This window comes from Lethenteron reissneri, chromosome 26 (genome assembly GCF_015708825.2).
Source record: "Lethenteron reissneri isolate LAM-NWPU_2019-01 chromosome 26, ASM1570882v1, whole genome shotgun sequence".
NCBI lineage: Eukaryota > Metazoa > Chordata > Hyperoartia > Petromyzontiformes > Petromyzontidae > Lethenteron > Lethenteron reissneri.
The window spans coordinates 8,513,374-8,540,274 of record NC_083804.1 but is presented as its reverse complement, the minus strand read 5'-3'; the positions used below and the strand labels follow the sequence as shown (position 1 = coordinate 8,540,274).

The window sequence follows — 26,901 nt, the reverse complement described above, 5'->3', positions numbered from 1 at the left end:
CGTGTGCCTCGCCGCGTTAACGGACGAAGTGGGAGACGAGGGGGGGGGGGTTGCGAGGAGAGGGGAGGGAGGGGGAAAGCGCTGGGAGGGCGAGATGACATTTGACTCGCGGTGGCTGTCAATGATGGGGGTAGAGATGTGCAGAACGAGCGAGCTGGAGGTGAGAAACGGCGGGGCAGTGGGGAGGGAGGGGGTCTCAGGGGAGGAAGAGGAGGAGCAGAGTTTTAGGGCATGGCCCACGTGTTTACGTAAATCGGCGACCACCTATTTATGCCCTTCCAGGCTTTCTCGCACGGCTGAAACACAGACGCGCGCGAGAGAGAGAGGCACACACGCGCACGCAGGAAGCGTAGAGGTCGTTATTATTATTTTATTTTTTATTTTTTCGACTGCGAATTGGTGGAGTCGAGTGTCAAGTCGAGTTGACGTGCCGCTCACAAATCAGGTACCCGCGCGCTCGCGTGCACAACACGAATTCGTAATCGTCAGGCGCGTTCGGCGTGTCGCGGTGAAATGTGTCCGTACCTTCAACGGAACAACAACAACAAAATGCAATTGGTAAACTGGTGAAGACGCGCCGGCGTTGGGTGGCGAGGACGAGAGAGTTGTTTGGCACGGGCTGAAGACAAAGACGAAACCCAGAGAACGCGACCAGGGCTGCGTTACATCGTCATCGTGATAGGCGCTCTAAGCCACCTCGTGGAATTGATTTGGTTTTAAACAAATCAAACATTACCGGAGAACATTTTTTATTTGCATTCTCGAACGATGTTTCAAACTTGCGTGCGACGGGGCCGAGGTGTGGAGCCGCAGGGGGTAAGAAAGAGCCCAGCGGTCTTTGTCGGGCGGGGAATCATTTGAACGGGCGAGCGCACGCGTGCATTGTGACGCGCGCAGCGTCACGCGTGCATTGTCACGCGGACAGTGTCACGTGCGCAGCGTCACGCGTGCAGTGTCACGCGGACAGCGTCACGTGTGCATTGTCACGCGGAAAGTGTCACGTGCGCAGTGTCACGCGTGCCTTGTCACGCGTGCCTTGTCACGCGGACAGTGTCACGCGGACAGTGTCACGCGCGCAGCGTCACGTGCGCAGTGTCACGCGCGCCTTGTTACGCGTGCATTGTCACGTGGACAGTGTCACGTGCGCAGCTTCACGCGGACGGTGTCACGTGCGCATTGTCACGCGTGCATTGTCACGCGGACAGTGTCACGTGCGCAGTGTCACGCGCGCCCGTCTGACAGGTGTGATGGGTGATGCGTGTGATGGATAGTTTGATCACCGCACATCCATGGGGAGCGTCGCACAAGTCGTGGTGACAATTCGAGGTATGAGTCGATGGAATTCTTTCGCACCGATTCGACTGGTGATGATGGACGCTTGTGTTGCGCCCGAAACGCCGTGGTTTATTTTATTTTATGCCTACGTGACTTTACCGAAAGAACCAAAGCGTATGACACTGTCTTGTTTTGATTTAAAACTTCTTTCGTGAATGCAGGGATTCATATTCTTGGTTCTTTCGGTAAAGTCACGTAGAGGGGAAACAATAAAATAATAAAAATATAAAACAATAAAATTCTCACGACGTTTCGACTGCAACACAAGCAATCATCACCAGGTGTTTATTGTTTCCCTTCTACGTGACTTTACCGAAATAACTAATAATACTGTCTTGTTCGTATTGTCTGTTTCGTTTGCATTGTTCATCTCGTTTGTATTGTCCGTTTCGTTTGCTCAGTTTTGTCTCTCTCGTTCGCATTGTCCATCTCGTTTGTATTGCCTCCTCTGCCCTCTTCTCGTTCGTCCCGTGAGCCGTAAGGACGACGTCGACGCAACAATTTACAACAATCGGGAACCAACGATTCGTATCACCAATTCTTAGGCGCACAAAGGCGGTTCGTGTGTCACGCGCCGAAATCGTCACCAACATCAGCCATGATCTAGCCACCGCTGGATGACTACCTCCAGCCGTCGCCATCCCTCATCACGCGGTGCCACGATCCATCGCGCTGCTCCGTACGAACCCATTTCATTGCTCCATCTCCGCTCTTTATGGCGTCTTCACTTCGTTGCGTGCCGCTCCATTGCCAGTCTCCTTCTTCGGTAAAACAATGAAAAAAAACGTATATCTCCGACGTTTCGGGAATGACCCTTCTTCGGGTTTCGTCGGTCATCATCAGCGGTGGTGCAGCGGTTAGCGCCACGCTGCGCTCCGAACCCGGCGCGCCGAGTTCGATTCCCGCTCAGGGCCAACACGAGTGACGATGATCTGAACCGATCCCGGGTCTCCGCTAGGTCGACTCAGCCTCAAATGAGTGCCTGGTGTGGTGTGAGACGAAGGCGGCCGGCCGTGGTGCTGCCCAAAACAACCCCCCTCGCGCGCCGTGCCGACCTTCATAGGTGCTACTCGCTAACGGCACTTGCCCCAACAGTCTGTTTAGGCTATACCGGGGATCTTTGTCTTTGTGGACTGTACGCTGTAGGTGTGTGCGTGTGCGTGTGTCTCAGTGGGGAATTGGGGGGCTCCCTAAACGAACGCAGATATATGATTTACGACCTCGACTAGCAGTGGCCAGTGATATCTCAACCCATCACGGGACCTCCTTTTCCAGTACCAAAATATGAGAAGAGGTTTTCCCCTTTTTTCTGTCAACAAAACAGGTGTGTTGAGATGTTAAAACACCGAACTGAAACCTTTCACGAGGAATCATGTCTGCAGTAACCACACTGATTGGTCCACACCAGAGACAGCCTGCATTCTGACCACAGGCATTGTGCTTAATGCTTACATGATTCCTTGTAAAAGGTTTCAGTTCGGTGTTCTAACATCTCAACGCCTGTTCTGTTGCCAGAAAAAAGGGGAAAACCTATTCTCATATCTCAACCCGTTTGAGTCCGAACGTTGCATCTCGTGCTGCGTACAATCAATCACACACCTGGGGTCACCCTCGTAAAACGTGGTGGGTACTCGAAAACATCGTGGTATCGGTGTTGCACCGCGCCCTGAGATCGCTCCCATTCGCGACTTCTCGTGCAGAGAGCATCAGCGTCGCGTCGGAGAGTGGCCAGCAGAAGCAGATGTCGCAGAACCAAATCCGAGATCGCGGCAAGTGACGTCTGATCCACACGAGGGAGCGGATTTCCTCATGCGCCCTGCCAGAGAGAGAGAGACCGAGAAATGTTCATCGCGTGACAGTCAAACATCGCGGAGTAAAACTTCTGCCGAATCAAGTACAACAAGAACAAAAACTAATGTGACATAATGGGTACATGTCAGTGGTCATTTGTGACTGAGCTAAGAACATCAGCTTATGACAGCCGAGCAAAGAACCCAGTTTCATCACGGACAGGTTAAAACCTGGATTTCGAACTCGGGTCTCACTGTTGCCCACTCAGTGTCCCTGACCTCGCCTTCATGAACACACTGAGCAATCCGTGCACACTTTCGTGTTCATCGTGTTCATCGTGTTCATATGACACGCGGCAGTCGTACCTGTACGGACACCTGCGGAGAATGTGGTTTATTCATGGTCAATTCCAACTTAGTCGCCGCTTAATTGGGTATTTCAAGACGCAGTGTAACATAATCTCAGATGAGCTATTGAAAAATGTGTGCAAATGATGTGAAAAGTAGCCTGCTGTTACATTCGGGATCATTGTAAATGGGCACCTCCGATTAGCGCGGTTGGTTACGTACGGTGCAAAAAAAGTTCAACATACATACAAGAGTGGGAGGTGGTGGTGATGGCTTTTGGTAGTGGTGGTGTAGTGATGGTGGTGGTGGTATTAGTAATAATTATGTATAGTAAAAATGATCGATTATTGGCGCCAATTCTTACAGCTGGAAGCTATCCCAAGACGCAATGACTTACAGACATAGCCGGCAAGTAGTTTCACGTATTTCAAATTGGGCAAATCTGGACCATGACGCCAGCACATAATGGCTTATTCCTCGTCTTGCACAACATCAGGGGATAGTTAATGCCCATTGTAAAGCACACGGCGAGGATGTTTGCAGTTCCAATACACCCGCAACATTAACCATGGCGGCCTCCTCGATTCGAACCATAAACCTCTAGAGAAAGCGACAGACACGCGACCGCTGGGCCCTGTCAACCACCCCAAATGGTGTTGGTGGCTGGTGGGTAGTCCTTGGTGGCTGGTAGTAGTTCATGGTGGTAGTGATGATGGTGATGATGTTGGTGGTGCTGGGTGGTGGATAGTCTTAGCGGTTGCGGTAGTGCTGGTGGGTGATGGTGGTGGGAGGGGGGGTGATGGTGGAATGTGGGGGTTGGTGCTGGGGTGGTAGTTCACGGTCTCGTGGTGACAGTGGAGAAAACGTGACTCCCCCCCTCCCCCTAGCTCAATGAAAAATGTCAAACGCGTGGCGAGGAAGCACGTGCATTTGTCATTCGTTACACGTGACACCGGGTAGCCAGCGCGTGCGAGGGTTAGCACAGGAAACGGCAGCCGTAATTGAAACCGATTGTTTATCCTTCCGAGTTACCCAAACGGAACTGCGTGGCTTCTCATCTCCAAGACACTGGACCGCAACTAAAACCTGGGGTCAGGACAGCACGTGCCAGGTGCAGCCACCACCCCCTCCGCCGCATTGTGACCTCGGTGACGAGCAGTCCATCATCTGCACGGCACATCGCATTCTACAGTGCGGGTCTCTATGCGCGTCCATTGGTCTCTGTGCGCGTGTGTGCGCGTCTGAACGCGAGCCGTTTGCGAGGCTAACCGCGACTCGCATCGCGTTGCGTCTTAAGGGTACGGGGCCTGATCAAGGGTACGGGGCCTGCATGCGGAGTATCTGCGGGTCTCCGGTGTGAGTCTGTGAGCCTCGCTGTGAGTCCGTAGGGAAGCCACTCATTGTGACTGTGATGAAATGAAAATCCGCGACGGCGCAACCGTCGATCACTGCCACCACGCGCGCTTCTGCATGGAGCGGGGATCCATTTGGCGACCCCAGCCGCTATCGAATGACCTCTCCAGAATCATCGTGCGACGTCTGTGTGTGACAGCGACAAAAACCGGTCCGATGCTTTTCGAATTCCTTCCGAACATAAATAATTACTTAGAACGGCGACACTCTGGGTATGAGGGAGAGAGATGCACGTGTTCCTTCCAAGTTGGCGCATCCACCGTCGTCATTGACAGCCGCTGAACGGACATGATCCGAAGCCGTCGCCATTCGTCGTAGTCACGCGGTGTCACGATCCGCCTCGCTCCTGCACGCGAGCCAATCTCATCTCTCCATCCTCACGGCGGTTGTATTCTTGGACGCGTTTCCTCTCCTTTGGCTACCATTCTGTCACTGATCTCATCCATTGGCCCACGCTCGTTCCTTCGAAGCCCACATTTGGCGCCTCCGATTAGCACGCTTCGCTACATAAGGTGCAAAAGAAGTTCAGCATGCATACGGTACATACTTGTTTTTTTCTCTACAGTCCACCGGGTGTCTCTAACTGGTGTTCGTTCTCTCATTCACTATGCTCTTCGTTCTGTATCTCTGTGTAATTCCCAGCATGCATCTCAGCATGATTCTGTGCACACTTTTTTAAGTATTTTTCCCCATTTTGTCACGTTTCGTGATTATAAATCTCATCGTCGGCAATGTCCCCTGATTGAAAACTTTACTCTTTTGGCACCCTGTTTGTTGCTTTTCTTTATCAAATTTAGCTGCACGATAAAACTCGCCCCCTTATATCGTCATTTGAAGTTGGTTAACCCCTTGCACTCTCATAAACTGAACTTTAATCATCGCTGCTCTAAGGTGTACCAATCGATGGCAGTGTCCTGCAACCAGACATGTATCAACTCACCATCCAACTCGTTTTTGTCTCGTTTTTACCATCTCGTTTTTATTGTTTCTTGTTTTTTTACGTCTTGTTTGCATAGAATGTGTATCATTCTCACGGTAGATATAAGTTAACTACCTCGCCTGGTATACAGGAGGTCGTACGTTCGATCCCGACCCTGACGGCTGTATATGTGGAGTTTGCATGTTCTCCCCGTGGTCGCATGGATTTTCCTCCGGGTCCTCCAGTTTTTCCCTCCAACATTTAGAATGAACATACGTTTAGAGTATTTGGCTGCTACAAATTTTCACGAGGTTGAGTTATCATTTGTGGTCAGGTCGCTTCTAAAAAAAGAGATATTTAGCTCAGCGGGCTTGACCTGCTAAAATAAACAATAGTTTTAGTTTATATATCTCGTAAATAATTTACTCTCACACACACACGCGGAATTCAGTGCACGCATTGTTACTAAAATAATTTATGTTAAGTGTTAAATTGATGCCTCATTACACACCCGCCTGCAATCTTGCGATGGGTGATGATATTAAAATGAACGCGTAGGTTTTAGGGCTTTGTGCTGCATGTGTACAGCTCCTCGGTGAGTGCTGAGGTGTTGATCTATTCCCGAAGAAGCTCCCAGAACAAGTGTAATGCGGTTGTAAACGGCCCTTCTGAGGTGCCGTCAGGGGGGGAGGAGTTAGGTCACGTGGGGGGAGAGGGGTTGAGTATAGAAGGAGGGGAACCGGAAGAGCAGGGAGAGTGACGGGGAACCAGGAACAGAGGAAGGCCACGAAGGGCGAAGCGGGGTGTGGCGAGATCGCCACGAACACGGGGGGAGCGAGGATCGGCACCGTTGGCCAGCGGTGACCGACCCGAAGCAGCGAGGAGGCTGCAGTCAGCAGCGGGGCTGCACAGAGAGAGTGGGCAGCGGGTCTGCATACAGTGACAGCCAGAGGGTCTGCACATAGGGGTAGCAGCAAGTCTGCAGGGAGGGGGTTACAGTAGATGAAGCAGAGAGTCAGAGGGGTGAGGAAGCTATAATAGCAGTGAATAGCCGGGGGCTACAAATACAGGAGTTATAACAGAGTGCCGTGTGGGTAAAGACGTGAACCTGAATAAAGACACGAAGACAGAAAGAAGTGTTCGAGTCCTTTTATTACACTGGAGTCAGAAGTGAAACGGCATGGCGAAACAACTGAGGAAGAAGAATATCCCATCTCCGGCGTCGGCTTCATCATCGGACGACGACGATCTTCCTCCTGAGGTCGGCTTCACTTCGGCGGAGGGAGAGATCCGTGAGGGCCCGGGTGTGGAGGAGGTTGCCGCTGCGCCCGACCCATCTGCGTTGAAGGACGAAGATTTAAGATGGACCCGGATGGCGGAGCAACTGGCGACCCTAAAAACCGTCATCACGGAGTTGTGTGACCTTGTCACGCCAAGGGCGGCGTTGGAAGGTGATGGTGGTGATCGGCAGGAGCCCGGGTCGTCTTCGATGGCGCCGCCATCGACTACGCGGCGTGAAGACGCCATCTTGGGCGTGGCGCACCACGGAAGGCGGGAAGCCGCCATCTTGGGGCCGCCACGAAGATCGTCCGCCATCTTGGCGACACCGCGTTGCGACGCCTTGCTGAACTTGCCGCCGGAAGAGTCGGTGACGGACGGAAGCAGGCCAAGGAGCCGCAGTCGTCACCTTACAACTGTTAAGGAGTTCTCCATCGGGGGCGATTGGAGTGCGTTCGCTTGTCGATTTTTGGCGGCGGTACGAACGGCAAGGTGGACGGACGCCGAGGCGCTGGAGGTGCTTCCGACTTTCCTTGACGATGAGTCTGTTCGTTTTTTTCGCTCTATAAAAGCTGCGAAGAAGAAAACATTGCGTGGAGTGTTCGACGAAATGGCGGACGCGTACGAGCCACCGGATGACGCCCATCGCCGCTTCGTGCAGCGGCAACGCGCACCGGAGGAGTCGCCTGTAGCGTACAGGGGCGCCGTGCTGGAACTCGCGATGGCCGCTTACCCGGAGACGGAGCCTGACCTGCTGGAACCTCTCATCTTGGGGAAGATGTTGGAGTTATCCCGGGATCTGGGCATTCCTATGCCGGCTTGCGGTCACGAGAAACTCACGTCCCGGACCGCGGCTAAGTGTTTGGACGCCCAGTTCAATCTCCGCCGCTGGAAACAAGTCACGGCGTGGACGGGCGGTCCTGTCGTCGATGGGGGGGCCGTAGGGTGGGACCCTACAAAGGCCGTGTACGTGCCGGATGCGACCGGCCCAAAGGAGCTGTCGGCCGCCTCCACTCCGTGGCCGGCTCGAAGCGAGCCGGGGCCGCGGGCTCCGCCGCCGGCGCGGCCACGTCGGGACGGGGTGCCTGCTGCGCGCCGACCCGACGTCGACTGTTTCCGCTGCGGCCGTCGGGGCCACTATGCCAGGGACTGCTGGGCCCGGGTTCCGGGGCCGCCCCAGCAGGAGGCCTCGATCGCGGACGTCCCAAAGAAAGACCCTCCGGCACAGGCAAGTCGGTGCGCACCAGACACCCGGCAAGGCCTGACACCTCACTCATCGCCGTTGTTGTGCGACGCGGATGTTCTAAAATATGGGAGGCCAGTATCTGCGCCTTGTCGCTCGATAACGCAGTGGCGTAAGTTGGCTCGGCGGGTTGTCGCGGCCGCTACAGGTTCGTCCACTGTACCGGGGTCGATCCAAGGGGTGGACGTGCGTATTTTGGTGGATTCCGGGGCGTCCGCGACCATTATTTCGGATGTCATATTCCATCTTTTGAACATCCCACCGGGGGCCGTGAGGCCGGCTTACGCTTCCTGCATCGCTGCGAACGGGGGTAGTATGGGCATCGTGGGACAGGTGGACGCTAATATTTCTATCGGGGGGGTCTCGGCCTCGGGCGTTGTGTTAATTTCGAGGTCCCTGGCGGTTCCTTGCTTGTTGGGCACGGATTTTTTGGCTAAGATGCCCATTTTAATTAGAATCAATGAAAATTGCATTGAACTGCCAGGGGGCCGCAAATTGGCGTTTTTACAGTCCACCTGGGGGCGACCGGCTCCGGTTGCCCAGGTGCAGGCGTTATCGGAAGTTTCAGTTGATATTCCACCTGGCTCGCAGATGCTCATTCCCCTACGATACCGGAAGCCGGTTCCGGGTCGGCAGAGTGCTTGTGGAATTTTGCTGTCGCCGTCCGCCGCTGTTACGGGCGGATTGGCACTGGTGGGGGCGCAAACCATTGTCCGTCCGGATCAGCGCCCGTTTTTGCAGGTGTTAAATGCGACTTCTGAAAGCGTGTGTGTGCCGGCTGGTACCGTTGTGGCACACGCCACTACGGCGTTTACGGCTCAGAGTGACATTCCGGACGGGGGGCTGGTGGGTGGTGTTTCACACGACGGAGGGGTGGACGATCGTTGGATCGCCGAATTATGTGCGGAAAATGCGGCCCTTTCCGCTGAGCAGCGTTGTGCGATTCATAAATTATTAGCGAGCTATTCCGATGTGTTTAGCTCGGACGATTTAAACTTGGGACGCACCTCGCTGCTCTCTCATCACATCGAAACGGGGGACGCGGCCCCTATCCGCTTGAACTCGCGTCGGATGAGTCCGGCTGAGCGTGAGCACGTTCGAGGGGCAGTGGAAGACATGTTGAAAGCGGATATTATATCTCCGTCTAATAGCCCGTGGGGTGCGCCTGTCGTGTTGGTTAAAAAGAAAGATGGTAAATTACGATTTTGTGTGGATTTTCGGAAGTTAAATAAAGTGTCGGTGGCAGATGCGTATCCCCTGCCGCGTATGGACGATTCTCTCGACGCCTTGTCAGGGGCTAAGTTTTTTTCAACGCTAGATCTCTCTTCGGGCTTCTGGCAGCTTCCCCTTGACGAGCCCTCGCGGGAAAAGACAGCGTTCCGTACGCCGCAGGGGTTGTTCCAATTTAACTGTCTGCCGATGGGGTTGAATGCAGCCCCGTCCACCTTTCAGAGATTGATGGAGTTGGTATTGACGGGGTTGCAGTGGGAGACATGTCTCATTTATTTAGATGATATTATTGTCTTCAGCCGCACATTTGATGAGCATTTATTGCAGTTGGAGGCCGTTTTTGCCAGAATGCGTTCTGCTAATTTGAAATTCAAGCCTAAGAAATGTCATCTACTGCAACGTTCCGTTCGATACTTGGGACATATTGTTAGTGTGGACGGGGTGGCCACGGATCCAGAGAAAACTGCGTGTGTCCGGGATTGGGCAACCCCCGCCACGGTGGGTGATGTGCGTCGGTTTTTGGGGTTCGCCTCATATTACCGGAGGTTTGTTCCGAATTTCGCTACTATCGCCAGGCCTTTGCATCTCCTTACTGGGAAGGGGCACAAATTTGTGTGGGGACCGCCGGAGGAGGCGGCGTTTCGGAGCCTGCGCGACCTACTGGCTACTGCGCCGACGTTGGATTATCCGGATTTTGAACATCCCTTCATTCTGGATACTGATGCGAGTGACACCGGGATTGGAGCGGTGTTGTCCCAGTCAAAAGGTGGTGTTGAGCGTGTGGTGGCGTACGGGAGTCGGGTTTTGTCTCCCGCGGAAACTCGTTACTGCGTCACTCGCAGGGAACTTTTGGCTATTGTGTATTTTCTCCGCCAATTTCGACCGTATCTGTACGGTCGGTCGTTTATTGTCCGAACGGACCATGCGGCCTTGCAGTACGCTCTTAAGATGGACCAGCCATCCGGACAATTGGCGAGATGGCTGGACACGTTGCAAGAATTCTCCTTCCAAATTCACCATCGGAAGGGTGTGCGTCACGCTAACGCGGACGCACTGTCCAGGTTGCCGCAACAATCCCCTTGTGCGTGTGCGTCGGGGACGCATAGGTGTGGACCGGCTCAGCCCCCCCCTCAACCTGTCGCGCGGGCAGTGGATGTTCTCGAACCTCCGCTTACACCGGGACCGGTTGAAGGGGGACCGGCTGACGGGATTTTGCGTCTTCCAAGGTCTGTGTGGATTCGGGAGCAAATGTTGGACGATTCTTTGGTGTCGTTACGGAAACGAACGGAGAAGGCGGGTAAGGAAGTCGGTGCGGGTGGTAATTCGGAAACTGCTCTCCGAGATGGGTTACTGATGTGGAGGGAAGGGATACAGGAACACTGGCGTCTCGTTGTGCCTGCGTCATTGCGCTATGAGTTGATTCGATCTTTGCACTGTGACACACTTTTACACCTGGGGGTGCAGAAAACCCTATTGACGCTGCAACGAGACTATTATTGGCACGGCATGACGACGGATGTCGTCGGTCACGTTCGCGCGTGTCCCGATTGTGCCCGCCGTAAGCCGCCTAAACATCCATATGTTCCGCCGATACAATCGATTAAAGTATCTCGGGTTAATGAGTTGGTGGCGTTAGATATTTTGGGACCCTTTCCGCCATCAGCTAAAGGGAATAAGTATTTACTGGTGGGGGTGGAGTACCTCTCTCGCTGGCCGATGGCCTGGCCCTTGCCTGACCAGTCAGCGGCGTCTATCACGGACGCCTTTCTATTTGGGTATGTAATGGACAAAGGGGCTCCGGAGAGGCTCCTTACGGATCAGGGACGTAACTTTTCGTCTAAATTGTTGGGGGAGGTGTGTGCGGCTCTTGGAACTAAAAAGATACGGACGTCCCCCTACCACCCGCAAACGGATGGTATGGTGGAACGGTTGAATCGGACTCTGTCCGCCATGCTGTGCCATACAGTCGGGGAAAACCAATCTGATTGGGATTTGCATATCCCTGGGGTGCTTTCGGCGTATCGCATGACGCCGCACGCGGCTACTGGATACTCGCCGTTTTTCCTTATGTACGGCCGTGAGAACGTGCCGCCGATTCATGACCAGTTGGGAACCGGTGCGAGGGGGCCTGTTAAGCCTCTTCCTGAGTATATTAAGGACAACGTTCGGCGTGTCGCTGAGGCGAGGGAAAATGCCCGCATGGCTACTGCCAAGGCTCAGGCCAGGAATGAGCGGTGTGCCCGACGTTCAAAGGGGGAGTGTCCCTGGAAAAAGGGGGACCTGGCCTGGCTTCATTGCCCACAGGTGCGGCCAGGTACATCTCCTAAATTACATCGACCTTGGCAGGGTCCGGTCCGCCTCATTGAGGTTCCCAACCCACAGTCGGCGCGTGTTCAGGTTGGTGCACGGCGTTGGTTCGTGCACACGTCCCGGTTGAAGCCATACATTGCCCCACGGCCGGATGCGTCATCTCCCCAAGTTGCCTTGCCGGGGTCTGTTGCTGCCGACTCACCCTTGCCTGTGTCTGCTGACCTTGCGAGAGCGCCTGTCGTACCCTTCACAGACAAGCCGGCCGTGACAGCGCAGGGAGGAGGACCTTCCGCTTGTGGGACGCCGACCGGAGCCGCAGAACCCACGGGACCTGCAGCTCTTCCTATCCCTCCGCGGACGCGAGTACGGGATGTTTCTGGACGCGAGCGGGACAGTGGCGGGCCTCCAATGGCGACGGAAGAACTTGCGCCCGTCGCCCCTAAAACCCTTCCACGTTCCCGCTCGGCGGGTGGGCCGCCGACCGTCCGGGACGGCCCGGCTACCCGTACTCGCTCGAAATCCCTCACGTTTCGTTAGATTGTGTTGTGTTGTGTTATTGTTATAATGTTCTTCAATGCTTCGTGTCTTTTTGCGTGTTGGCCCTTTACACCCGCATTGCTTTTCAGGTTGCAATTCAGCCGAGGTCGGCTGGATTTTCTTTAGGGGGGAGGGTGATGTAATGCGGTTGTAAACGGCCCTTCTGAGGTGCCGTCAGGGGGGGAGGAGTTAGGTCACGTGGGGGGAGAGGGGTTGAGTATAGAAGGAGGGGAACCGGAAGAGCAGGGAGAGTGACGGGGAACCAGGAACAGAGGAAGGCCACGAAGGGCGAAGCGGGGTGTGGCGAGATCGCCACGAACACGGGGGGAGCGAGGATCGGCACCGTTGGCCAGCGGTGACCGACCCGAAGCAGCGAGGAGGCTGCAGTCAGCAGCGGGGCTGCACAGAGAGAGTGGGCAGCGGGTCTGCATACAGTGACAGCCAGAGGGTCTGCACATAGGGGTAGCAGCAAGTCTGCAGGGAGGGGGTTACAGTAGATGAAGCAGAGAGTCAGAGGGGTGAGGAAGCTATAATAGCAGTGAATAGCCGGGGGCTACAAATACAGGAGTTATAACAGAGTGCCGTGTGGGTAAAGACGTGAACCTGAATAAAGACACGAAGACAGAAAGAAGTGTTCGAGTCCTTTTATTACACAAGGATGGGAAAAATCAGACATCATGCGAAACGACGCGCGATAATTTAAATTTAAAACAATGGAGAGTTAATTTCCAAACAAACGTTAGGGCGACCCTCATTCCACGATCCCATGGCGGGTTACAGTCTCTTCTGATTGAACCGTCGCCGTTGGCTTCCCAACTAAAAAAAGCGGTTCTCATTTTACCCACCCTGGATTGATGATGGACCGAGTTGACCGCTAGCCAGGATTTTTAATGTTCGTGGTGTGAACAATAGCATGGGAATGCGCACACGCAGGCTTGTTATGACACCACGACACTACGCAACGCACTATTTTTTTCGATCACGTGGCTTTCAATGATGCAACGGCGCTGCTTGGCATGAGCTGTGGCACCACCTTTGGCACCGTGTCACCGCCGCCTCGCACGCAGGACAGCGGCTGTGTACTCACGCTTGTAACACTACTCTGGGGTTCTCTCGAGTTTAAAAGTGTCATATGTTCTGCGCGTGCGTTGAACTTCTTTTGCACCGCACGCAGCCGAGACGCGCGAGTCGGAGGTGCGGGGAAAAGGACAGCAAACGAAACGCAAAAAGCAGTTCGAAAGAAATTAAGTTTTAAAATTTAGATTGAAAAGTGCAAAGCTCCAGTCGCTTACGAACATCCGAAGGAAGCGCGTTCCAGACGGCCGCAGAAGCGCATGTGAAGGTGCACAGATGCGATGACGGTCTTTGTTCGATGGTCAGAATGAGTTTACAATCTAAAACATATTTTTCAATCTGAAATAACAAATTTACAAACATCTCTCAATCCATCAATGCTGCAATACCACAACGATGCTGATGAAGGTGACTGCCAGATGTATATTTTCAATCGATAAATCGTAACGTGATGATGATATTTTGAATATTGGATTTCAACCTTCTGTCAATCACTCCGCTTAAAAACATTTTTGGTTTTATATTTCTCTCTGTCTCAAAAAAGCGCCACACAAAATAAACTCCTTCAGAAAAGTTTTTTAAAAACAACTTCGTTTCACTCACGGTCGAGAAGTACGTCAATGATGCGGTGCCTGCTCCCACTTCAACGCTGACTTCAATTAATTGATTCCTTCCGTAACTCGTTCACACGGAGCAGGCGATTCGAGAGATTTTGGACCGCGGCGTTTTTGACCTACACACAAATATATATAAATAATAAGGCGTCCATACAAAATGTAAAGTTCTTTAAAGCAGCGATTTAATTAATTGATTGATGCCGATTTTGATACAGGCATGCATTGTCACCGGATCTGAGCACGTGTGCAAAATGTGGAATTGATTGGACAACGGGAAGGGGACGAAATTTTGATTACAAGATTTGACCACGACAAACACAGGAGTCAAGTTAAGTAAACCCGTTGAATAAAAAAGCCCAACACCGCTTCAACTTGTATACGAACAACGCCCGTTTTATTGCCAGAAAGGGTACAACCTCTTATTCGATTTCGATACTGGCAAGGGAGGTCCCCGTGATGTAGCTGATCACCCCTTCAACTTCGTTTCATTCTCGAGTCCTGCAGCAGGTCGACGGACATCTTGAAAAACTTTGGTTTTAATTGTTTCGCGCGGGGTGGTGGGGGGGTAACAAGAAAAACACGTGTCGCCTGGACCGTGGTGGCACACAATGCAACCAAAATAACCCGCGGTGAGAGAACGAACTACGGGGATGGGTGGCGTGGTGGAAGGGGGGGGCAAGGGAGCGTTGCTGGGGAGGAGGGGAAAGGGGGGGAAAGATGGGGTGGAGGGGGTGGTGGGGAGTGTGGGGGGTGGTGAGGGATGTGGGTGGTGTGGAGGGTAGTAGGGGGTGGTGGGGGTGGTGGGGTATGGGGGTGGTGGGGGGTGGCGGGGGGTGTGGGGGTTTGGGGGGCTGGTAGGGTGTGGTGGGGGTGGTGGGAGTGGTGGGGGGTGTGGGGTGGTGTGGGGGTAGTAGGGGGTGGTGGGGGTGGTGGGAGTGGTGGGGGTGGTGGGGTGGTGTGGGGGTAGTAGGGTGTGGTGGGGTTGCTGGTGGGTGGTGGGGGTGGTGGGAGTGGTGGGGGGTGGTGGGGGGCGTGGGGGTTTGGGGGGTGGTAGGAGTGGTGGGTGGCAGGGGGTGGTGGGGGAGCGGTGGGGGGGGGGGTGGTGTGCTCCGCGTTGGCACCGAGGGGCTTGTTTCAAAGACAATAAATTGCGGGTGAATCACCGCGACACGCGGCACCAAAATTGGTGGTGAGGCTGCGGTGCCGCAGAGGGCGCCGCCAGCGCCGCCGTCGCCGAACGAGGACGTTGACAAGCGGCCAGAGTCGGAGAAAGAAACCCCCCACCCACCCCGCCCCTCCGCTGATTAACACCAATCCTCTCTGCCCGAACCACCACCAACACCACCCTCAACAAACTCTCCGAGCAGCCTCGAGTCGTGGGCGATCGATCCACCTGCCTCTCGTCAACTCTCACCCGAATCACGTTTGACAACCCGTAGGCGCGTGCCGCTGGACAAATGCGAGAAATTTCTGAAAGCGACCGAGGGACCATCCGTTCGTACGGTCAGCCGTTGGGTGAAGTTTGCGATGGGGAGGGGGGCACGGGTGAGAGGGGCTATCCCCCCCCCCCCAACGGCGCAAATAAGATTTTAAAAAGTAAATCAATTAATGAATTATATCTTCTTGGTTCTTTCGGTAAAGTCACGTAGAATGGAAATAATAAAATAATAAAAATAAAACATAATAAAATAAAACATAATATTTTATTATATTATTAGATCATTTTATTATATTATTATATTATTTTATTATGTTTTATTTTTATTATTTCCATTCTACGTGACTTTACCGAAAGAACCAAGAAGATGAATCCCTGCAGTCACGAAAGCTTTAAATCGAAATTTAATGAATTCAATTTACCCGCGATTCCTAATGCGAGGGACAAAGCGAACCTCTGCCCCCTGGCCCACCTCCTCCCCCCCCCCCCCCCAAATATAGATACTGTAAGTCAAACTCCGCCTGTGACTGTTCGCCTTCCCACGGACTTGTCCCTCTGTCAGAACCGTGACCAACTGGCCAAGCGCGCACCCGCCCAGACCCACGCGAGCCAACTCGTCGCGAGTACGATCCTTCGCGCTGGCTCTAACTTAAACCCCTCATCATCGGTCCCTTTCTGCCAGGAAATTCTTGAACGATGAGGCAGTGGGGGGGGCTGAACACATTTCCGCCACGGGTTCTCGCTCTTCGGCCTGTCTCGACCGCCTTTTCGTTTCGGTCTCAATCCTCGCCTCTTCTCCTGATCTGATGTACCCCACAGCCGCGTCCATCGAACTCCGGGGTCTTTTGTCCGCGTTCGCTTCCCCGCTCCTGTGTCGCAGCCCTTCAAGTGAATCCCCCCACCCTACCCCCCCCCCCCGGTCTCATTCCCAGCGAGCGGTTGTCGTCCTCCGCTCCCTGAACCGCGTTCATCATCGTCGCCACTTTCTCAGTCTCTGCATTCTCGTGAGTCGTTGGCCGCGGCTTCTACCCCGTGACCAGCCAGCACAAACTGGCCGGGCGTTAGCACGAGCCCTAGAATAAATAAATAACCCCACGTTAATTATTGAATTCGTTACACCACTGCGCGCCGTGGCTCCGATTCAGGTAAAGTGGCGTGAGGGATGCCTCATATTTCCGCTGATTAATTCCTCGCAGTCTCAACGGGACAGCTCAGCGGTAGGCAGCCGCTGCTTCATGAATCATTCCCTCTGCTTTACAATTATTCGAATTCATTAAAATAATCACCTGCTCGTGTTACGCGCAATCAGCAAAACCCCGGGCTCTCTGACCTCAGCACGCGTTCCACGTGTAGCTCTGCCCTAACCTCTGACCCCGCTAGCCAACTTGAAGCCCGACCCTAACGCCAACGAACCTAGCCGATCAGATGGTCGCCAGATCTCTCGCTCTCGCCGAATGCTCGCTCGACACTAATTCCTCAACAATCTAGCCAACTCGCCTCTATTCCTCCTACACGTAACCCTAACCACACAAGCCAACCAGACGCTAGCCCTACCTCTAGCTGTAACCCGACTCTACTCCGACCCATAGCACCACGCTCCAATTCCACTCCGAACCATAACCGCCAATGCCAACCACGTTAGCCAGCCAAATAACACGTAACGTAATTTTCATGCCAAAACCCTTGATCCAGGAAAAGCCTCAGGAAGCACCAATGCTCCTGTTAAGGAGGGTTGTGCAACATTTTGATGATTGGCCAATTCTATGAATGCAGTTTTATGGCACGTGGCAGGAAACTGGAGTAGCTGTAGAATACAAAAAAAAAACCCATCCATAAGAGGTGATAACACGAATCTCTAGCACTAGCCCCTACAGCTCATCATTACCAAAATAGACAAAGCATATTCGAGCCCTACTGCTAATCCTAACTGCACTAGCCAAGCAGATTTCTCGCTCTAACCCGATCACTCACTCGAAAATCTGCGCTCCAAACCCGGCAAACCGAGTTCCATTCCCGCTCACGGCAACACCAGTGACAATTATCCGAAACGAATGAGTACCTGGTGCGGTGTGTAAACATCGCCACTAGGGAGACAAAGGTGGCCGGGCATGGTGTTGGCCACTTCATCCCCTTATCTGCCGTGTCGGCCTTCATAGGTCCTCACTAACAGCACTTGTCCCAACCGTCTGTTGAAGGCGATATGAGGGATCTATGTCTTTGTATTTACGTATGCAAAGCAGAATCCATGTTAGGCATTACAATACAGTACACAATGTGAGTGTTGTATGTACTGCATGTATGTTGAACTTCTTTCGCGCGGTACATAGCCAACCGTACGAATCGGAGGTGCGGGAATGTTGAGGCAGGCAAACGTGATCTTGACATTTCCCGATGTTCTTGGTAATACGTTCTTGACATTTCTATTTGAACCAAACAGCTCTTCCTAGCAAAACAGAAGTTCTGGTCTCAACAGGCTCTACGCCGTAATGCTGATCACTTTGACACTGATAAAGATGGTTGTGATCACTATGGCTGTTATTATGCTACCGATGGTTGTGGTCATCGACACTTATGGTGATGGTTGTGATCATTATGCTAGTGATGATGATGATGGCTGTGTTAATATTGACATTTGATGGTTGTGATTATTTGAACGTTTGATGACCATTCTACGGCTATGACAGCAATTACAATTGTAACATCGCATTGATCGTGACGACGACGACGACTGGTGTGCGTGCGTGTCTCTCTGTGTGCGTAGCTCGCCGAGGCAGCAGCAGCAGCAGCAGCAGCCATGCTTCGGAAGCCGCCCGTCATCATCTCGGACGTTCAGCCGAGCAAGGATGGCGTCTCAAAGAATAGCCTCGCACCTCCAAAAGGTGTAGTGCCCCATTCCCAACCACCCACCCACCCAGCCTCGCCTTGTCCCACGCCGATTGTGTACGTGCTTCAAAATGTATTATTACGCTCGTGACCCATGCATCACATTTGTATTTCTCAATGAACTCGTGCGATGCTGCCGTGCGGTGATGAGTAGCACCAGTTCCATTCAATCCCCCCTGGCGTGGTGGCAGTGGGAGGAACAACACGTTTCTGAAAATCTCCCCCACGACTCTGTCCTTGGCGGCAGTAAAGAGTTCGTCGATCGGCTGACTTCGGTGCGTAAAAAGTGCAACTCGGGTGTAAAAGAGTTGACTGACGGAGGCAAGAGTGTGGGGGGGGGGGCGGGCGGCGGCTACCGCTCGCTGCATCCGAGGCGTCGTCCGGCCACGCTCGTGAGAGGGGTTCCACACTCCCCTCTTGCGAGAGGGCTTCTCACGAGAACTCCCTTGGAGCTGGGAGGCCCTTCCGCCAGCAGCGGCTGCGACAGAGAGTCATTTCCAGGGCTGCAACGCTGCACCTCTAATACCCCTTCCATGTCGCTTCGAGCCGCAGGCGGTTCTCACCGAGGTGGTTCCGCCACGGTCCTCCAGGTGGTACCGTGGGGCCGCGACGCAAATGAAATAATGATGACGATGTTTATTCTTGTTTTGGACATTAATTCATATTTTACTTATGATATTTAACTTTTAAAAACATTAAGTGCGGTAAACTACCCTAACCCTAAGTTCTAAATGTCCCCCTAAAAAAAACAACCTTATAGCTGCATTAAAAAAAAATCCGGTAATATGAATAATTTAGTATTGCTGGGATTTACAGAGAGAAGTGAATGTGTTTGTATCACCAGAGGCGGGTGGGTGGGTTGGGGGGTGGGGGCTATGCGGTCCACGGCAATTTTGACATCGGCTGAGCGGTTCGGGCAGGCCTAAACAAAGTTTGAGAAACACTGGGCATCGACGCCGGCGACTCGGGGAAGCGTGGTGAGAGAATCTCTCTCGTGGGGGGGTGACTCAGTTCCCGACATCTGCCACTCGCTGCTCTGCAAGCTCCGTGCCTCTTTGCGGCAAGCCCCGAATTATTTCGACCCAGGCGCGCGCCCTCGGGATTAATTTAGCCGGCGGGGGAGAGAGAGAGAGAGATGTGGTGGCGAGAGTTTTATTGCGCCAGCGATGGGTTTAGAGCCGCTGCGATGAACCGTGAACAATTTGGCCGAGGTGCCCCTCATCCGCCACTCGGCTATTTTTGGCAAGAAATATTACCCCACGGCAACCCGTGATTGCCGACGGCGACGATGACGACGACGGCGATGATGACGATGGTGGTGATGATGATGAAGCGTGGAGGGCCGACTAACTCGAGAGGGACGGCTGCCACGAACGGCGGCGTGGAGCGATACTGGGACAGGGAGCAGTCGTGACGACTCACGTGGTAGTGGCGGCGGTGTAGCGGTTAGCGCGCTGCGCTACGAACCCGGCGAGCCGAGTTCGATTCCCGCTCACGGCCAACACCAATGTCGATTATCTGAACCGGTCCTGGGCCTCCCCTAGGTCGACTCAGCCTCAAATGATCGTCTGGTACAGTGGTGTGTAAAAATCGCCACTAGGGAAACAAAGGCTGTCGGGCGTGGTGTTGGCCACCCACCCCCTCGTGTACCGTTCTGGCCTTCATAGGTCCTCGCTAACAGCACTTGCCCCTACAGTCTGTTAAGGCTACACGGGGGATCTTTGTCTTGTGTTTTGGTGGCGGCGGCGGCAGGGTTAATGGGGGCTTCATTGCACCAATGAGGGTTCAAAAGAGAGAGTGGGCGAAGGGATGGATGAAAGAGGCCCACACGGCGACGGGCGATGCTGGGGACAGGGGGTGAGTGTTCTGGAAGGAACCGGTAGCTAAATAGCACGCGGTGCGTGACAATGGATTCACGGGGGCTTCATTGCATCGGTGACAGTGGCGTAGTGACGACATTACCAGCTCAGGGGGTGCGGAGATCGGTCAGGTGGGACCCCAATATTAGATTTTTCTCCCACGGTCGCACCTAGGCAATTAAAGATCGCGGCTCCCCTTGCTTGATGATATCATTACGCTCACGGACTCGAACATTTAACGCTCTCGGGGCACTCCGTCTTCGCAAAATGCAGCTGCTACAGCTCCGTAGTGCCTGCCCCACTTGCAATATTACATCACCGCTTTAATTAAATTAAAATACACCGTGGAACGTAAATGAAAGCATTTTCATGAAAATTAATTTACACCGCATTTTAAGCGTTTGTTTTTGTTCTTCGACACGGTTGTTGTTGACAACAGATCTCAAAGGGGGCCCCAACTCGCAGCTTTGCCCACCAGGTGGGGGTGGGGTGGGCTAGGCACCCCGTGCCACCATGCTCATTAGCTGATTGATTGATAACTCACACGAGAGAGAGAAAACGCGAGCTGGAAGGAATTACATTCACGCAGTGTTGGCAGGGGGTTGAAAGGCTTGGGTGGAGCGGTTGCGCAGTGGTTAGCGACGCTGCGCTTTGAACACAACGACCCGAATTTTGCCATCTCCCGGCGATTATCATCTGAACCGGTCGTGGACATCTCCCTGGTCGACGCAGCCTCAAACCAGCACCCGTACGGTGTGCTCCGTGAAAACATCAGTCATCTGCCACAGGTGCGGGCAGTCACAGGTAGGCGCTAGCTCCCACGGTGGATCGTTTTGTTGTTCATTTTTGTGTTTCTTGTTGACGCGGCGCAGACAAGGCCCGGCGGAAGCAGTCTTTCACGCTCAACATGGTGGCCTACACCCACCACACGGAGAAGGGCACCGTGCCGGATGGGCAGAGCATCCCCGAGTTCGTGAACAAGCCGTACTCCCTCACTCTCATGGAGGGTGAGGCCCCCCCCCACCACCCCACCACCCCTCCTTCACCCGCCCCTCCGGCCCCACCACCCCCCCCGCCCCCATTACCCCCCCCCCCGCCCGCTCAAGACGCGACAAGACGACGTGCGCTCGTCCGACACGGTGCCAGCGGTGGAGCTATCGAGCGTGCACGTAGTGCAACTGCGCCCAGGAGCTCGCGGGCCCGAGGGGGCCCGGAGGGGGGGGCGGGGGGAGGGGGGGGCAGCTCTGGGTGGACTAAGAAAACCCATGGCAACTGGGGTTGCCACCTGTCCTGGATTTTCCAGGATCGTATTCTAATTGTTGAGGCAGCCGCTGTCTTGGGAAATATGCAAGTCCTCCCGGGATGACATTAACAGTCCCAATATTTGCGAGAGACGTTTTCATAATCATGATAAGTCTTGTTGTCCTTTCCCCACACATCCGATTGGCACGGTTGGCTAGGTAAGGTGCGAAAAAAGTTCAACACACGTGTGTAGAACTTTTTCTGGCCAGCAGGGAAGAAAAGGCGAAGTATCCTCTAGAGTCTAGAGGGATGCTCTGTAGCTGCCACTAGCTGACGCCCTTCTGCCAGCAGTAGCGTGAGCAAGCAATTGCAGGGATGCGCATTCACTTTTCTAGTGCATGTGTGTAACACTGCGCCCCATTTGTTTGTGTGAAAAGGGAAATCGGCCACCTTCCGTGCCCGAGTCTTTGGAAAGCCGACACCCACGGTGACCTGGCATAGGATTAACGGGGAGGAAGTGGTAACTGGCCCTGACTACAAGGTGCACTATGACCCGCGCAAGGACGAGCACATCATGGAGGTAAGAAACACATGCGCGCGTGTGTCTGTGTGTTTATGCAATGTATTGTCGGGAGCGCTGCGCTACGAACCCGACCACCCAAATTCGATTCCCGCTCACAGCCAACACCAGTGACGATTCGGTCCCTTCATGAGGTTAAATAGATGCCTGCAGCAGAAATCCACAACAAAAAACAGAGCCCGCTTATGGGCCCCCTTTTGCGTGAGGCCCAGGGCAAATGGCCACTTCACCCCCCCCCCCCCCACCTGCCAGTGGCTTGTGCAACAAAACCGGTGACCCGAGATCGATTCCCACTTTTGGCCAACATCAGTGGAGACCATCCGAAGCGATGCCGGGCCTCCCCTAGGTCAACGCATCCTTAAACTAGTTCCTGGTTTTGTGTGTAAACAACAAAACCGTGGAGATTCAGGCAGCGGGGCGTAGGTGCTGGCCATAACTCGGTGCCATTCCGGCCTATTGTGGGGCCCTCGCGAACATAACTTCTTGGCTTCACGGGGATGTTTGTTCATGTAGGGCCATCGTGATGTGATGGTTAGCACAGGAGACTGCAATTCAGAAGTCACCGTTTTGAATCTCTCAATGGGAACGCTTCTTAAATCCCCCCATCTCTGACAATCCAGCAGTACCAATGTGTGACACCCACAGTCAATTCGCAGGTGGCATACGGTGGGGTAAACCGTGGCTATTCTCACCTTTTCCGAGATGTAAGGCTATCGTGGAAGAGAAGGCCAAGATGTCATCAGGTGTGTGGCCATTATGGCATCTAGTGATGTTATCCTGCCGTCACTCCTTAAATTTAAATTTGTCAATGCACTTTTTTTGTTTTTTTGGGATAATTTTAACTCGTGATCAACTCCTGCAGCTCAAAAGATTGATCCAGAATAGCGTTTTCGATTTTTGGTGGTATTTAAAGTAGTTTTAGTTTTTACATTTTGGCAAAAAAACCATCCTTGCCCTTTTGTTGAATCTTTCCAATTCGGGTTGAAAGCGTTTGTGCAGTATTTATGTCCGACTGCAACGAGGATATGCGATACATCTCATAAGGGTGATTCAACATGAACAAAACTTGAGTATAGAGTTGTGTTGCTATTAGGATTTTCCCTATGAAATTTTACCCGATGAAAATCATAGAAATTGACGCAGAGGTTTAGCCGTGCTCTCCCTGGCAGAGCCACTACCCGAGGCCTGTTGTTTCGTCGTGGTCTAAATGTCGCTATTTTAATATTTCCGATGACATGCACACGTTTGGAAAGTGTTGCAGAATCCATGAATATGCGTGATTTGCCTGCCTTGTTTCTTTATATTTGGTGAGATGTCTTCTCCAAAATTGACGGAAGGATTATAAGTATCCTTCCATCAATTATATACTTATAATCCACAGATCTGTGTCAATTGACTGCTGGCAGAAATACTTTCCCCACACCATGTCGATCATGGAGGTTGTTTGACCATGACCGACTGCATCGGCCGATCATCTCAGTCAGTCGACCCATGGCACCTGGGTCTGTCCCGTGACCTCTTGCCAGCGGACGTTCGACACTTCACCTGGCCTTCAAATGCACATGGCCTTGCACAAGTGCCGTGGTGACGTCACCGCCACTTAGTTGTTGTTGTTGTTCTTTGACCATACTTCACCATGATGGTTAATGCAGTGTGTTGCAGAGGGGGTGGAACCAGCTCTGATGTCGGCCGTGACTGGGATATCAATTTATAGTGCAGTGAGAGCCGCTGCCCAACTTATTTCTGGCCATTACTGTATTACTGTATAATTTATATAATTCACAATTGCAGGCAACCCAGCCAAGGCAACATGCTGGACAACCGACCCCCTAACTCCGGGTCTGCCCAAATTCCACATTATAGAATTCCCCACAACATTCATATGCCGCTGTTACAATCACAATAACCGTGTGACCATAATAAAGACAAACAGTGAGCGTGCAGCGGTTGGCACTAACATCTCCGTCAGACCCTCACCTTTGCGTCCACCGTGACTAAAACGATGGAAGAAAAAAAAAAGGCAAGCCTGACCTTGGAGGCAATGTTAGCTCTGTAAGTATTAATAACCACTCGGGAGATTGATGGGTGGGCGAGTGTCACGACGGTCAGCAGTCTCGACCCTGGCGCACGCCACCAAGAAACAACAACCGCAGTTCGATCCCTGAGATCCTGGGTTTGAATCCAGGTTTCAGCCCGCTTTGTGATTGAGCCAGGTTCTCAATTGTGCTGTGTTTTTGTTAAAATCCTAGCCTGGTTACCAATGACTCCCGAAAATGTATGAAGGTAAATTGCAAAGCCTCACCGGATCCCGACTCTTATTCAGCAGGATCCTACGTTGGAGTGTTTTGCTAATTTCCTAAAAGAGTGTTTTAGATGTGGGGATAAAAAATAAGCGAGTACCCAGAGAAAGCCCATGCTTTTAAGGGGATAACAACCAAAGCTCTCCACAGACAGAGTCACAATCCATTTGCTGTACTGCAATCTCCAGGCCACCTTTGCAGCCGGCGGGTGAGTTTCATAAATCTGTTTGATCCGGCAACTCTTGCTTACAAAGCCCTGGACCTCAGGCGTGCACCACCACCACCAACAACACCAGACCCGTCCCGAGAAGTACATGGCGAATCGGGGCGACTGCCCTGGGCCCCGTGCATTGGGGGGCCCTGCTCTTCGATGTTTACGGTGTCAAATGTAATACTTACGGTTTAGTTTGAAGGCGGTGGGGGGGGGCACATGGTGGAATTGCTCTGGGCCCCCGCACCCCCCCCCCCTTTTTGTACGGCCGTGACCGCCACCACCGCACATGGCTCTAATTTGAGCCACGTGCGACTGGTCCAAGTCCAGGTCAGAGTGTCTCTGTTCTATAGCCCGGGACAAGCGATTATTTAAGGAATGCATTACTCTGTACCGAAGTATCGGTCCCGTTACTCGACGAATCGGACAACGCGAACGTAGTTGGGATGAAAGGTCGAGCGCCACGTCTTGTTCCCACACTTGCCGCCGGACTGGGGGCGATGGGTGGGAGGCTTTGTGATGTCATCGGCGTCATCAAGTGCATCACCACCCAGGGCGTGGCTTTCAGGAGCTTTTAGGGAGCTTCCGGCCTTCGCAAAGGCACGACATGGGAGGCCACACGCCGTTGTTAAAAAGAGGCTCGAGCGATCGATCGATCACAAAAAAATGGTCGTCGATTAATCGACAACATCGACAAATCGTCCCAGCTCTACCCTGTTCGGGTGTGTTCGCATCTGTCCAGGCGAAGGGTGTCCTCCTGCACCCCCTCCCCCCCTCCCCTTTGACTCCGCGTCTTTCTCCCCCCCCCCCTCCCCCCCGGCAGGTGCCCAAGGTGGTCTCGAAACTCGCCGACACGTACCGCTGCACCGCCAGCAACGTGCACGCCGAGGCCTCCATCGCCGTGGCCCTCATTGCCATCTCACGTGCGTGGGGGGTGCAGCCGCAGCGGTAGTACATTGATGCGGCTTAGTTTGAACCGTGGCGGAGAAGCTGTAGCCGAGTGGGATAGAACATTGAGGCGGCTTAGTTAAAACAAATCAAGGATGCAGGTGTAGTGGGTTCAACTGAGTCGCACTCTTAGACTTGGAGACAGCGCATTCATTTAGTTCCAACACAACGGGGTGACTTCACCCTTTAACAAGACAACGGCCTAGGGTGGTGACCACCCTGGCTAACTACACTGGTTACTGGGTAACTATTAACTCCGGACCCGGGACCAACAACATCCTGCCTGGGTCCACGTGCTGGAAGACTCGCAGAACGGAGATCGTAGACGAAGGGTTTTTTCCCCGGGACGGACAACCAAGATCCCTCTCGGGACTCGGCTTACATTCTCTCCGGCGTGGCCGGCTCCACCTTTGGCCACTCCCCCCTTCCAGAACCGTCAGGAAGAACCTGGGTTCGAATCACGTGACCCTCCTAGCCCCCTCTTGGGGGCCCCCCTGTCATTCAAACCGGTCACGTGTCCTCCCGGGTCAACCAGAGTGTCATGGCCTTACCTGACCCTCCCCTTTAGGTCGGCACACACACACACCGTGCCCCCTAGGGCGGGCAACGCCCTTACAGCATGGTGCCATCCAGCGCTGTCACTCCACGTACAACGAGCCCCTCTAGGGCCGGTAATGCACACACAGCATGGTGACATCCAGCGATGTCACGACACAGGTTTGAATCTCTGCCCTGCGTTTTTTACGCCAATACAATTGCAATTGTTTACCCAGACAAGTTTCACGAAGTCCAACATTTTTGCAGAAGGGGAGGGGGGGGGGGGTTCAACTTCATTTGGGATGTTTGGCCAATGCCATTGATGAGCGTTTGGCTCTATGGGAGGAAACCCGTACAACCCCAGAAAAAACCCACCACTCATATCAGGGAGTGATAGGAATAATAATAATGGTATTTATAACGTGCCAGATTTTATAGACAGGCCAACAACTCAGAGGAGCAGAGCCAAGCTCAGGGCTACTCGAAAGCCCTGACCCAAACAGATAGAGAGGTTTACACCCTGGGAATCTCATTTGCCAGTAAAAATATGATAATTGGTTATTTACCCTTCTATCTGGCCACAAAATTTACACCTTTTTACAAGGAGTCATGTTTGCATAGACCGCAATACTTGCAGCCATAATACAAACAAAAGACATAACTCTGGTCCAACCCATGTGAGACTAGGCTCGAAGGAAAGCTGTCTCGGGTGTGGACCAATCAACTTCAAGGACAGTGCACATTATCAGAGTTATGTCTTTTGTTTGTATTATGACTGCAGGTATTGCGGTCTATGCAAACATGACTCC

The 26,901-nt window shown here is 53.2% G+C and overlaps 1 protein-coding gene across 19 annotated transcripts in view; it reads left to right on the top strand.

The window, feature by feature from the left end:
- The first annotated feature begins 302 nt into the window (after nucleotides 1–302).
- The window catches only part of LOC133347578 (immunoglobulin-like and fibronectin type III domain-containing protein 1), an 80,799-nt gene continuing 54,200 nt past the window's right edge, over nucleotides 303–26,901 (top strand). For 17 of the 19 annotated variants that reach the window (XM_061559966.1, XM_061559965.1, XM_061559963.1 and 14 more), the window contains exons 1-5: nucleotides 303–445; nucleotides 18,294–18,411; nucleotides 21,147–21,281; nucleotides 21,954–22,096; nucleotides 25,431–25,530. In XM_061559966.1, coding sequence (XP_061415950.1) covers nucleotides 18,327–18,411; nucleotides 21,147–21,281; nucleotides 21,954–22,096; nucleotides 25,431–25,530 — 463 coding nt within the window. In that variant the 5' untranslated portion in view covers nucleotides 303–445; nucleotides 18,294–18,326. The remainder of the gene's footprint in view (nucleotides 446–18,293; nucleotides 18,412–21,146; nucleotides 21,282–21,953; nucleotides 22,097–25,430; nucleotides 25,531–26,901) is intronic. The other 2 variants (XM_061559948.1, XM_061559949.1) reach the window with 2 other exon arrangements.